The 14,781-nt window shown below is 46.4% G+C and overlaps 1 protein-coding gene across 1 annotated transcript in view; it reads right to left on the bottom strand.

Annotated features, from left to right (window-relative positions):
- Positions 1 to 14,781, bottom strand: part of SETD1B (SET domain containing 1B) — a gene marked incomplete at its 5' end in the record, with an annotated part of 47,362 nt that overhangs the window by 28,948 nt on the left and 3,633 nt on the right. The window contains 2 exons of the mRNA XM_010143714.1: positions 10,017 to 11,192; positions 13,547 to 13,659. Of these exons, the coding sequence (XP_010142016.1) occupies positions 10,017 to 11,192; positions 13,547 to 13,659 (1,289 nt within the window). The remainder of the gene's footprint in view (positions 1 to 10,016; positions 11,193 to 13,546; positions 13,660 to 14,781) is intronic.

Raw genomic sequence — 14,781 nt, 5'->3', positions numbered from 1 at the left:
TTTAAGCAGCTAAAGGGGCTGAGTAGAGATGTTCTTCCTCAAAAGTAAGGGTGAGACCAGCAAGAAACAGTTCCCCTTTGGTAACATTTCTCTTCTCTTACGGATCTCCTCTCTGGAGACATCTTGAATTTTTCTCTGCTTTATTTCCTGCTTAGATTTTCCTTCTCTTGCTGTACCCTGATTTAACTAAGTGCAGTCAGAGTAGAGAATCAAGCTCATCAGCTGAGGTACATAACATGTTCATTAAAACACTAAAAATCTTCCTCATTCCAAGACAAAGCCTAAAGCAATATCCAGCCAGAAGTACCTTCAAGTTGTCCCTCTCCAAATCCCGCTCAGTGAGGGAAAGGCAACTTTTTCCCCATACCACTCCTCTCGGGTGATGGAAACATAACCCTGTGGCTGCCAGCTGTTGACTGATCCCTTAACAAAAATAATCTCTGTGTGGGACATGACATTTCTCATGGCCTTCTTTCTAGAAGATACCAAACTTTTGATATCAAACTATCCCCACTAATGCAAAATAAACTGTGTAACTGCAACTGTAACTGTTCTAAATTACCAGAGTGGAAATACCCCACAGCTGGGCCACATTCCCCCTGCCATTTGGGCAGGTATAAAATATTCAGAAGAGAGACAAGAGGTGAAGAATGCTGATTTCCCCACCTGTCCTCTAATCAGCAAACAGGAGGTTTAAAATAAACATGTGGAAACACTTTTCACCTAGAGGGAAATTCAGCTGTGTACCTCATTGCCACAGGATACCGCCAAGACTCAGAAGTGCAGATGGGTTTAAAAATGGATTAGAGGTCTGTGGAAGATGGGTCCACCAGCAACTGCTGAACAAGATCACGTTCTAATCTGCTGGTCAGGAGTAGCAGAGGAACCCCTGTGGAGCACCGCATACAGCCCTGCTGCTACGGGGTTTTTGCACAGCACAAACAGCTCTGACCTTCCATTGAAGCTCTTGCAGTAACCTAGAGAAAATAACCCCCTACACCACAGACAACCAAGGAAAGGTAAAGACGTGCCTTTTCCTCGCTTACTCATGACTTAGTCCAAAGTCTCTTTCTGTTCTCTCTTGCAGCAAAGCCATCATCAAACTCTACCACAGATGACTGCTCAAGCAGAAGGGCTGCGTGCACACTGGTAGAGCCACTCGGCAGCAGACAGTGCCAGGCACATTCTGCTCCTCAGACTGACCACCACAGCCCTCAGGCTCTTTCAGACCTCCCCATGCTTGTAACACTTATTTTACTCACTTCCTTAATAAACGCTTAAAGAGCTATACTAAAATGATCAAGATGAGTGCAAAGCCCCACAGAAGCACATGGCAGTGCAGCATCTCTACGGCCCAATGTGAGCAGACACACCTCAACCACTCTCAACCACACAGCTCTTATTTTTATCTTTTAAAGCAGCTTTCCCATTAGATTGGTTCATTAGTTTGAAGTTACATATGAACTCTTGAAAAGGCTGGTTACTCATTTAAAGAGCAATGTGGAACACTTGTGAGAAAGGCACAAAACCAGCTGAACACGGCTCTGGACTTAGGCACTCCGTGTGCTGCTCACGGACTCAGGGGACCAGCATAGGCACCTTGGGGTGGTTGTTTTTTTTTCATATTTTCCAATTTTTTTCCTGGACAATAGCAAAATGGTTGTAGCACCATGATAACAGTTGCTCACATTTATCTGCATCCTTCAAAGACAGTATTTCAGTTATCTGCACTGGAAACTCTCGTCCACATCTGCTGACCAAAATGCCACATTTGGCAACTGCTTAGCAACAAGGGTTGAGAACTCTCTCCAGAGCTGTGTGCCAGCATTAAACCAGCTCCTGCTTCCACCAAATAACACTGCTGTTGCCTGAAATATATTTATTTTGCCTGGGACATGCAAGACACCAGAAATAACAAGCTGCTTTGGGAGAAACGAAACCTGGAAAGAAGCCACCCACTTCAGCAATCCCTCCCCAGGCTCCAGAGGGAACATCTCCCTGACATGTACAACGCATGCTAATCCTGCACAGCAGGAGAAGGACACACCACTTAGACATAATAAGCTCAAAACTATACTGCTCACTGTGAAACACAGCTCTTTGGGGAAAAATCTGGATATAAGAAAGCAGCTCTCACTGCAAACCATCCACAAAAGCAGCAGACACAAGATTCCTTGTCAGGCCAGCAAAGAGCTGTTTCAAGCCCAGGAAAAAGAAAACCCAGTGCTTCCTTCAACATTGCCCACCCTGCACCTTCCTCAGCCCTCTTCTTCCTAAGGCTCCGTGTTATTGCACTCATTGACTCCAGGAGTTTGGCCAGTGCTAAGTCTGAGGACATCCCACCTTCAGTGCTTGAAGGTGCAGGCAAGGAGGAAAGATGGGAAGGACTGGATCCTGGCAACACCTCTGTGCTTCTCCTCTTCCTCCCCTCCTCACCATTCTCGGAGCCTTTTTGCCAGCAATCACTCTGCCTGATACAGAGAGGGAGAGATACTGGGCAAAACGCAGGTAAGCTGCTCAAAGGGGTGTGATAAATTGCACTCAGTACATTTACCAGCTCCCCAGAACATGTGTTCGGAGCAGCCAGCAGATCCAAATGCCACTAAGAAGCGCCTAAGCCAAACACCCAAGTCCCGACAAGTGAAAACTGGAAGTTCCGCTACAGCTGTCTGACCCCTTTTGCAACCAAACCTCCAAACCATAAGAACTGCCGCCAGCTTCGAGTTCAAGCAGCAGTTTCGCTTCCTCCCTGCGCCGTGCCTGCGCAGCGCTCGCAGTGCCCTCTATGCAAAGAGCGATTGCCGAAGCCCAAGCCGCGAACAACTTCCTTTACTCAGACTGCTCCTGAAGCAACACTTTTGCAGTGCCTGGAGGAGTGAACCTACTCCAACCTGGAGACGAGTGAGAAACCCCAACTTGCTGTCTTGGTGTTTTACAAGCACCTTGACCTCATCAGGCCTGTCTGCACTGCTGGGAACTTGTGAAAGCAGCCACTAGCTTTATTTTAGCACTAAACAAATGAAAAACATTTTAAAATACATACAGGGGGTTTATACCATTTTCTTTCCTTTTTATTTTTAAATACTTTGGTTTTAGAGCTGAAAAAATTGAGCAACCTTTTTTCTCATGATGAATGGGCATTTCCAAAAGCAAGCACTGCACTTTCATGATAAACCCTGAGATAGCAGCAAGAGTCTGGAGCAAAGGAGCCCTCGTAGGCACATATGTGATGTGCAGAGTTAACGAACTCTTGGGTTTCGTTTTGAGTTTTGCCCCATCTTCACTAGGCACAAACAAGTACCCCAAACTGAAAATTAAAATTAATAGAAGGGAGGAGGCAAAGTCATGGGACTCAAAATTGATGCATACGGAAAAAATTTTCTTCTGATGAACTGTATCTATTTAGGGGACTCCGGGAAAGGCAACAGCCAGCAGAAATTTGAATAAGCGCTCGTCTGTTCACCGCTCTGTGTCAGACAGACACATATAGAACACAGCGGCTGCTCCATCTTCTTCAAAACCAGACCCAGAAATTAGTGCTGTTCTGGCGGCTGCCAGCACAATATGTTAACAGCAATTATTTTCTCAATATTTCTACTGATTACCTAACACACTGGCACATTTTCTCAGTGTCACTGCACGTTGCAACACACACTGCCATCCAGTAACCTGTCTGCATTCCTTCGGTCACTTTTCACAACCATCAAGATTCAAAATGCAACTAGAATGATAATGGGTTGGAACCACAAGGAAAACGTGTCACTCCAGTGTGAGGCTTCACAGCCCGCGTTTATGACATCCGGACATTCAGTATTGTCACTGCTAGGATCCGTGTGTTGGGAGAGAGGAAGAACTCTGTAAGCAGCAAGAGGAAGGGGCCAAGGGCTCTCTACCTGTCAACAGTCTGCAGAGCTCAGACATGCAAAAGTACTCTGCCATAATCTATAGGCTGCGGTGAAACACTGCAATTTGGATCTAAGCTTCCAGAGCGGCAGAGTTTACACAAACACAAAATTAAGCAGGGCTCTACCTATTAAGAAGCAACTCAGTTCTACATACCCAGTCTAGGAACTGAAAATTACAGAAAGTCACTGGTGGCAAAACAGAGAACAAACTGAGCTGTGGCAGGAGTATAATCAGCAACAGTGATTTACAAAGGGGGTGGCAATGTCATTTTGATTAGGTATGCAAACTGCAAAAGCCTCAAAGTCTTGGCCTGGTACAAGAGAGTAAAAGAACCACTCAGCCTCCCAACCACAGCCTGCTTTCTATTTTTCAGTTACACTCCAGAGCTTTTCACCATTTCTAGCTCTGTTACCAAGAAGAGACGAGTTCTCTCATTCTACTGAAGAGGTTAGGTATCCAAAACACCCAAACCGTATCAGCCAACTATTTCTCCATTTATTTTTTTCCCCTCCATGAGCATACACGTATGAAGGGGTGCCTCACCGGAAACACCAGATGAATCCCATGCAATTCTGCTCTGAATAAATGACTGTAAAAACTGGCACTGGGCTTGTTACCTCTCGCTGCTTCCTGTACTGGCCAGTCAAGCCCTCTGCATTGCTAACCACCAGTTTTGCAAGTACTCCAAGAATCAAACTGGAGACAAACACAAAAAGTCAGAAGTCAAACACAACTTAGCAAACACAAAGAGACTTCTCTACTTTGTATGAATTTTCAAAGGAGCAGCAGGCTGCACATGGTACATTATCACCACGTACAAGGAGACAGACGCTGCTCGTGGTCTTCCAGTATCAGCTCTGAAAAAAACTGTAAGGTAACAATATCCTGCGTTTCCACTACTTTGGGAGCCAGGACATCCTCACCTTGGCCAGGTTAGACAAGAACTGACTCTCAGCCCTGAGCATCCCTCAGAAGATGTGGGGCTGCAGCCCTGCCCCAGCATGTGTCCTCCTCAGGTAGCAGAGACTGAACAGATCTCGGAGGTCTCAAAAGAGTCCAGCATAGAGTCAGATTGAAACCATCTTTTGAGGGATTTGTGTACTGCCTTTCTTTTCAGAACAAGCTTAAACTCCACAAGATCCCCTGAAGTCGCTGTGGCTCCTTGCTGCTGTTGTGCCTGGGTCAGGGAGGGTAGAACAGAACCCACAGTTTAAGTAGCTCACTCTCATTTTAATTTCACAGGTTTAGCATGGCTGGTGTAATCCACATGTAAAACCACAGCAGTCATCCAAATCTTTGCTGCCTGGGCATTGGCTGGCTGCATTTCTGGAAATTCATGGTCATAACATATACCTATTTTCTGAGTTTCCATTAGGAACCTGTTCTGTCAGGCATGATCGCATTCGCAAGAGCTCAGGAGGCAGGAAAATTTGAAAAAGCGTTTATGAAACTGGGCATAAATCACAGCTCTCAGGTTTTTCTCCCTCCTTCAATTAAAAAAATACGTTCAGATCAACCGTTCCCCACACCTACTCCCCCCCCCATCTCCCTCCAGAAACGATGAAATCCCACTCCAGCTGTAAATCGGATCCCAGGCGTACCCATATATATTATACATACATAACAGCTACTTACGGGCATAAGGGCTCTTGCACAGTTACTGTGGAAACCAAGGTATCAAATTTCCTGGCTCTTAAGACTCTACCTTCTCAACGTTAATGTGCATTTACCTTGAATAAATCACTTCTGCACTCGCAGCCCAGAAACATCCCGTAGTAGAGTGTGTTTGGGTTCATCTTTAGCAAGCTCCATCTAACTGGCTGCCAACGTCCCAGGAACACAGGGCTGCCTCCTACCCTGCACAACCTGCAGATGGGTGCAGGGTACAGGAGGAGAGAGCATCCTTCTGCAGGCAGAGACTGACTCACTCCTGCAGAGCACAGCACAGCTCCAAGCAACATCAACCGCTCCTGGGACAACCAGTGCAGGTACTGCTGACAGAGAAACCGAAGCCCCTCACATTGCCTGAACAGCACCAGGGCTCGTGACAACTAAAGGTCAAACTTGGCTCTGTAGGAAAGGGGAATCATTTACCAACTACTGAAACATAGCCCGGTCTAGATGGGGATGCAGCAGTGTGGAGCAGCCAAGACACGATGCAGTGTCTTGAGGAGAATGTCATCACATCCTGCTAAAACTCTGGAGGGACAGTGTGACACTTCAGCATAAATTTCTTCCAGTTCTGGCCATGACCACACAAAAACCCCAAGACACTTCAATGTGAAGTGCAAATTCAGCCCAGATGTAACCTCAGGGACTTCAGCAGAGCTCACTGTAGGGTTGAGCCTGATCCACCTCATCTGTGCATAAACACAGCTCAGAAATTCTCCCTGGGTAACAGCGAGAGGATTCGCTGTACACGCTGTGACTTGTCACAGGGATGCCAACACTGTCCTGTAAGAGGCATCTCAGCATCCAGCACGGCATTTAAAACATTCACAACAGCTGAGTGAGACATCGAGGGGTGCCAGCAACAGCAGTGGCTTCCAGGGTGTCTCAGGCTGCTGTGCTCTGTGCGACTTCCAGCTTGCTCCCCAAACCATTTGCAAAAATTCACAGCAAGCAGCAGGAAAATACTTTCACTTCATTCATGGTTAAAGCTCTTTATTTTTATGATTGTCTTGGGCATTTTTAAGGCACCCCTCTCACCACAGTAACTAGGTGCTTAGCCAAACTACCAGGAGTCTGTTGATCTCTCAATTAAAAAGAACTTCTGTACTTACAAATCTGGAAGAACACCACTGTCAATCATACACTCTTCCTATTACACGCTGGCTATGCACACCAACTAGTACGTTCACACGAGCTGAAACATGAAAGGCATCACTAGTGTACAACAAAGTGACGTGTTACGATCGTGTCACCCTCCCCAGCACACACGGGCAGGGCCTCTTCCTGTAACAAGCCCAGCCAAAACGACACCTGGCTCAGATGGGATGCCAGAACGTCAAACTGTACTTACTTAACCTTTGCACTTCTGAAACAGCAAAGATCCTGTGAAAAGGAAATAGTTACAGTTCTTTCCTTGTTATCTCTCAGGAACATAGGAAGGAAAGTTTGTACATTGCTACACTCAAAAATTCTCCAAAAATACAGAAGCAGCTCAGCTGCTTTCTTTCCTTGTCACCTTCTAGATTCTTGAGGAAGCCCTCTCTGCCTTGTCTTCCTGGCAGGTTGTGCCATTTGTAAGGGACCCCTTTTCTCCTCTTACCTCGTACTGCTCACATCCCCCTCTGTGCCACCTCTCAGTGCTCATCCCTTGCTAAGCCTAGCAAGACTTTCTCTGCAGACCATAATCACTGCTCTGAGATCAGAGTTAGGTGTTGCAGATAGATGCACAGCCTTTCCTCTCCCACACCCAAACTCCCTTCTAAGCTCTGGCTTACGACTATCATAGCAGATCTTGAAATCAAGCTCTGGGGTCTTGCTTGATAAATCAGAGCAATTGCTGGGGCTTGGCTGTACCTCCTTTACTTATGGCAACTCTGGGGCAGTTAATTTGCCTGATAATTTGACAGCACTTCACCTATAGAACAAATGTTACCATCTTAGCAATCACTGACAAAAACTGTGCTTGTTTTGACGGGGAATAGGAATGAGTCTTTGAATATCTCCTACTGTCTCAGGAAAAACTTCCCTGCAACTTTACTGGCATCCTTACGAATCTTGAGATTTTCCCAGCTAGAACATCTGCCCAAAGAGAGCTGGCCTGGGGCTGCTCCAACCCTGAAGTAAATAACAAGTCCAAACTCTCTGCCCTTTATTGCTTCCTCCTGATACTTAATGAGCCCTCCCTACGTGAATACATCATTTTTGCTCTGCTCCCCACACCACACAGTCACCAGAAATATTCGGGTTTGCTTTCCCTCTGTTCTGCTGGAGGATTCTCAGAAGGACTGGAAGTTGAAAAGTGGTATCACAATAGGCTGAAGCCCGAAGTTCAGCTTTCCAGCCCTCAGACAGACTCAATGCCTCTCTCTAACTCAGTTGGAAAGCTGCGGCTCAAATTTCAGCCTATGTTAAGTCACCGTTCAGCTCTGCTCCTTCAGCAAAAGAGAAGGAAGCCAGGAGAGCCTTTTTCTAAAGCAAAAAAATGGGGTGGGGAAGAAGAAGGGCGGGGGTAGGAAGCAAACACATGCAGATTGTTTTCTATGCATCAGAAGGAGAATGAAAGACACAGACAACTTTTCAAACATGCCAGAATAGCTCAGTGTGATTTGCAACCACGAGGAGGTTTGAATTAAGAGGTCCAACAGCAAACATCAGACTTTTGGGGGTGGGGAGGAGACAAATAAGGCAGCAATGACCTGCATGGCGACCCTGCTACCACCTTCCTGACTTCTGCAGAAGATCGAGGTATTTATACTATTTCATATCACAGAACCATCGACATGAACTTCTGACACAGCATCTCATTAAGGGGGGACAAAGACTTAATACGGCCTTCAACATTAGCACACCACTGCCCCATATCACAACACACAAATATATAAGACCCCAGCCAGTCCCCCAATGCTGATCTCGCTATAGAGAGTGCCTGACCCCACATACCACGCTAGTATTCATCCGTCTTCCTAAACATGCTCAGAATTGGCTGCAACACTCTTGCTCAAGAGTAAGGAGAGCAGATACAAGCCTGGAATGGCAAGGAGATGAGGGATGCCTTCCTCATTTTTTCAGACAAACTAAGAGTAACCCCTCTCAAGACTGCCAGATCAAGCTCAAGGAATCTAAACTCCATTCCTAATTAACACATCATCAGGTCCCACCGGCCAGGGATCTGCCTCTCAGGAGGGGAGCCTGGGCCAGCCTAGATGATGAATGAGACCTCAAGCAGCTGAACTGTTTCAAAGGCTGAACTGGCAACTGCAAGGACATGCAGGTTCGGAAAGGCACGTAGGAAGAACAAAATATTCAGTACAGTTACGGTATTTTTTCTGTTTAGCACTGAGACCTGCACTACACTATTGCTGCAGAGCTTTTCCTCCGGTTAAGCTCTCTGCAAGCCTACAGCAAAGAAGCAGCTCCTCCTCTCCCGAAACGCAGCCACTTCTGGGGTGAAAACCTCACAACTGCACTGGAGGGAAATCCATTCTGCCAGCTTAACCCCAGCAAACTTTCATGAGTAAATTAAACCGATCTACCCCTCTCAGGACATTTACACAAGACCAGCCCTTACTGCAGAGTTCTCGCACACCAGGGACAGCAGTTTCATTTGCTTGAGTGCCTATTACCACACTGAGGAGAAGGGTCTGGCATTTGCAAAGATCTGTATTTTGACCATTCCTTGACACAGCAGAATAGGACTGACACATCCACTGCAGCGATACGCACATTTGTTGCGACAGACCTCCCAAACAGACACGCCACGCAACGTAATTTCTCTGTCTGCTGGCACCATTCCACACCGTTAAGCTCTCGCTGTCCCTTCAGCCACAAATGCCCCAGCAGAGGCAGCAAGCTCCGCTCTATTATTGGAAGACTCAGTGGAGCACATCCCCCACGAGCCAACTACCTCCCCCTTTCAACTGAGCAAAGCGAGTATTAAAACCCAGCAACTGTCTCCCGTTCAAACCAGATGGCATAAATAGCTGGAGAGCTATCAAACAAAGTATACATTCAATACTTCGGCGTAACATGAAAGCCCTGTTAAGCAAATGTCAGTACACACCCCTCTCACTTGGGGACCAAAGCAATGGTAGAAAGTGCTCGATTTAACTCCTCTATTGGCTTAAGTGTCTGTCGACACTCGGGACATTCACACGGCGTGAGCACTGGCCAAACTTCCGTGGCTTGTGCAGTCCTTGAGCTCTCCTGAAGCTATAAATTGCAGCAGGCTGCTATTATAAACAAGGAAAGCTGGAGACTGGCAAGTTGATTAAGACCATCACTTTGTGTCACATCTAACTCATTTCCAGCTGCCTTGAGTAAAAGAAAAAGCCACCAGCAACCCTACGCTCTAATGGCACTAAAAGAAAAGAGCAAATCCCTGCCCTGTCCAGCTCTGGGGATATGCGCAGAGCTTCATAACTCAATTCCAGCTTGCTTACCTCGTCCATTTTTTCTGAAGTTGGAGTCTGGTCACCAGGCACCATTTCTTTAGCCTCTGAGGTCTCAGCTTTGGAGGTTCTGCTCAGCTGATCAATGGGAGTCATGCTGGCCTCTGACGTCCCTCGGGAATTCTGACCCAGAGAAGCCGTCCCAGGGATGGGCTCATCGTCATCAGAGTCGGGTAACGGTGTTGGGCTAATGTCCTCCAAGCCAGTGCTGGAAGGGCGCGAGGAAGGTGTCTGACCTCTGTAGCCAGGCTGAGAGTTCGAACTGTTCATTGGGATGGGTGAGAGCTGGGAAGAAGAGGAGGAAATAGGGCTACCTTCCATTCGGATCTCGTTATCCGAGTCATGCTCGTTAAGAAAGGGTAATTTTGTTCTCTGCTCTTTTAAGAGCATCTCAATCCTTGAGTCCAAACTGTTATGCTGCATTTCTGACTCCATGGTGGGGGTGCCAGGGGTCTCGCTTCTCTCTGGAGTCTGAGAGAAGGATGCTGTGCTCGGTTCAGGAACAGAGTTTGAGTCGGGCAAGGGTGGAGGCTCCTCCTGTTTCTCCTTCACCGGGACAAAATCAATGTTAGCGGCAGTGCTGCTTTCCACAACCATCTCAGTGGGAGGTGGTGCAGGTCTTCGGTACTCTGTTTCCCTGGAAGTTTGGGGAAACTGCTGCTCATCGGATTGGGGAAATACAGCTGGTGCTTGGTAAGGAGAAAAGGCAGATTTGTAGCTCGAAGAACTAGAGTGGCTCAGGGGAGGAGTGTGAGAGAACTGAACTGGCTCCTGCTGATGGGATTTGTACGTACTAAACTGATGCTCCGACCCTCGGTAAACACCTGCAGAGTTATGAACATAGTGATGTCCTGGTCGACGGTTGTAGGCATCTGTAAATTTTGTTTCGTGTCTCCTGGGTTTGTACCCACTGTCCTGCCCAAAATGGTACACGGGTGTCGTCTGACGACTAGAATAAGTGGAATCCTGGGAAAACGGCGTCCCTAACCGTGGGGTGTGAGGTGTTCCTTGGGACTGTGGGGTAAACTGGCTGTAGGAGTTTGGGGTGTCTTGCCGACAGCTGGAATAGGCTGTGTCGTGGGAAAACGGCGTGCTGCTGTTGGGGGTAACAGATGATCCCGCAGAAGAAAGGTTACTGTCTTTCAGGCGCTTCAGGGAATCCGTCAACTGTAAAAATAGACCAGAGAAAAGCAACTAAACACACACTTTTAAAAAGATATTTGTCTAATCCATTTGGTTTTCAGATGAGTTGAGTACCCCGGAGTTTCGCACTGATCTCCATAGGAAAAAAAAAAGGTTACAGTATCCCTGAAAACACAAACCATCATCCATTATGAACAGTTCCCTTCGATCTAAGAAAAAGGCAAGCAAAGAGGAACTTGTCTATAAGAGGAGGAGGAAGAAAGCAGATATAACAGTATTCCTTATAAGCTGCACCCAAGAGTATCAGGTGAACAGGAGACTTGCACAATACTTAGCTAAGAGTTTTAGTTTCTCTCAACTATGTAAGGCTTGTCTAAATTGTAAATAGGAAAGATAATTAAGAAAGTTCTGAAATATTAAATTATTCATTTATCTTTGTTTTGTGAACAAATCAAAACACACAAATCAGCAAACTGCCAACCTGCAACCAAACCTAGCAGCAAGGCTTTGTGTTGGTCTGGCTGAGGAGTTGACCCACCATCCTGCACCAAACACCTCTAACAATGAGGGAGAAGGCTGCAGGTATAAAAGGCACAGAAAGTTCTCAACTGCCAGGAACACTTTTTAAAGCCCTTCCCAAAGACAAATGCTCAGGTAGAGCACCACTGACCATGGCATTTGGAACTGAAACCCTACAAGCCTACAGAGCAGCCAAGTAATTCCTCTGCAACTCACTTCACAGGCACATTCGGGGGTTTCTAGGAGCAGCCCTGCTCCAGCCCAGACTCTGCTGAGTCACGACAGTGCCACACTAACCATCAGCACCAGAATCAATTTTCTATAATGCAAAGCAACAACTCAGTGAGAACTCTCCTGGTGGCAAGAGAGGCAGGACAGAGCTCCAACTTCCCAAAAGCACACCAGAGTAGTGCCCTGGTGAGGCTAAGGGCTGGCTGTGCCTCTGCCAAGCACAGACAGGTAGAGACACCCTTCAAACAACCTGCTCATAACATGCCACCTTATCAGACTCAAGCTGAGCTCTCACCTGCCTGCTACACTCACACATATCTCACCCACTCAACAGCACAGACTTGCTGTTGGCGTGACCCCCTACAGACCACGGCCACATGGACATTGGGGAATTTTCTTCCTCAACTGTCCTAAAACCCACAGAAAGGGTCAGGAACCAGCCACAGGCTTCCTGCTAAAAGCCCCATCTCTGGACCTTCGGTGTAGATGTGCTGTGGATTGTTTCCAGGGGGATTTGGACATGGCCTGGAGGCAGGGATGGTGGCTCACAGAACTGTCAGGGCTTTGGTGCTTTGCATGAGGCGGAAGGCAAATGCCCGGAGTATTTTACTAAACTACAACAGCAAAACAAAGTTTGTTGGCAAGTTCTAGTGACAAGAACATGATGAAAACATTTAAAGTTACCCATAAAGCAACAATTTTGGTGGTAATTGGGAAAGAATCAATTCAGGAGAATAATACACCTCACATTATCGAGAGAAACAACCTTAAAGACAATCACAGCAGGGACCACCATCAATTAAGCATTTTGCTGTTAACCCTGGAAAAGGAGTAAGAACAAACCTGTTCGTTTTTATATGAGAGGTGTAACCAGTAGATTTGAAAAGGCAGGCCCTGCTCAGAGTGGGACTTCCAGCCAATTCATTGCTTGCCTCCCTCCTGCCTTTAGAAATACCTTGCTGGGAGGTAAGGAAGAATGAGCCTTTTAATGATTTTGTTAAAAGGATACTGTACAAAGCCATTTAGAGAAATGTATCCTAAATACCAAGAGATCTCTGGAAACCCTTGGGAATTCTGTCTACTGCTTCTATTAACAACTGATTCCAGTGACTAATTAGGATTCTGGAAAACTGATGCCACTATTCAAGATCAGACACCTTCCATCTCTTAGCCTTTAAGCAAGGCTGAAGAACATACGCACTAAGGATTACATGCTGCAGACGCCAGGCCAAATGTGCCAGTGTAAATCATTCCCCCTGACTTCAAGGGAATAACCTCATCTCAGGGACAGATCAGATCCAGTCCTCTTAACTGCAGGAATTTCTAATGTTAATAGGGCACATACTGCCGGTTCATGGGTATTTTTCATTCCCAAAGACAAAAAGCACTTACCACACTCTGCAGACACCGGCATACAGATTAGCCACATGCACTGCACTCACAGAGAGCTGCATTTGCTGTGGCAATTATGAGCAAGTTATATTTAAACGTGAATTAGTAACATCCACTGAAATTACAGCAAGACAAAAAAAAAGCTAAATTAAAAGTGTTAAAACGCTAAAGTTAATGATGCATTTGTCTGGAATTTTCTAGAAAGTTATTTTTAAAAAGCAGCCAAGCAAACATACCTGAAGAGCTTCATTCACAGTTGGTGATACGTCCTGTTCAGTGCCTACAGGAAGGGTCTGAGGAGTGTAAAGACCATTCACGAGCAGCTCATAGAACCGCATGCGGGTTTCACCTGCGCAGACCACAATGGAAGAGTTCATTAAACAGAAGTCACCCTGCCTGTGTACAAACACACACTCTCAACACCCACACGACCCTGACATCCCCTCCCAGCCCGCTGCATCTGTGTAGCAGAGGAGCAGGTATCACATCTGAGGCTCGCATGGGGCAAGTGAAGTCAGACACTCCCTTCTCCAGCCAAGACAAGGAGGTTTCTAAATCCTTTTTCCTCTTCTCAGTGTGCTTGGCAGCTCTGCTCTTGACCATGCTTTCTGGGGAGCAGCATTTCCCTCCTCTCCAGAGTGCCAAGCAAATAGCTTGCAGATTTGAGAAGTGAAACTCCCACCGCTGGGACAAGCCTCTGCCAACACCCAGAACCACCTCAGAAAGTCCTCCCAACACATTTTGCTAGTAGAAACTGCCCATGGTAATGCACACATGATGTGTGTTGGACAGGGGACAAAACCCTTAATGCTGCATTTCCAAAAAAACACCCACTAATCCTTTTTTTTGCCCCTAGTTTAAAGTGTGCTCAGTGGCATTAATCAAAGAATAAAAGCCAGAGGAGCAAACTGTCCCATATATTGTTACTGAGCCTCAGCTTCTTCACTCCTAAATTCTGCAAAGACCCAGTTTCTTAATATCGGGTTTTTCATTACTACAAAACCCTCAATCCTACTTATTTTGCAGTCTGTAAGAAACCTTCTGTGAGCTTCAAAGGCAACAGAATCAGACCACAAAACTGCTAAATTTTGCTCTGAAAGATAAAGAATACATAGAAAAATGGACAGACCCAGCACCTGAGCCCAGAAGATGGGCAAGATGTCCCCTGAAACAGGACCGCTTTCATGAGGATGTCCTGCGTGATCACACCCCAAACTCCCTGTGAATCACTCCGCACAATTTGAAAGCAAAGCACCACTTAGCACGATTCTACGTACTAGAAAAGACTCATTTATCTTGAATAAACGCTGCAGATGAGGTTATTTGGTTATCAAATCTCATTTCACAAAGTCTCGAGCCACATCCTCAGCTATGTAAACACTTCTAGTTCAGCGAAAGTCATGACAAAATAGATCTCTTCACTACAAGAGCTTGAAGAGATGCTTGAAACATTGACACACCCCACGCCCCC

This window comes from Buceros rhinoceros, unplaced genomic scaffold, assembly GCF_000710305.1.
Source record: "Buceros rhinoceros silvestris isolate BGI_N320 unplaced genomic scaffold, ASM71030v1 scaffold16219, whole genome shotgun sequence".
Classification (NCBI taxonomy): domain Eukaryota; kingdom Metazoa; phylum Chordata; class Aves; order Bucerotiformes; family Bucerotidae; genus Buceros; species Buceros rhinoceros.
Note: the sequence above shows the minus strand (reverse complement) of the source record. Positions and strands in the feature narration are given on the sequence as shown.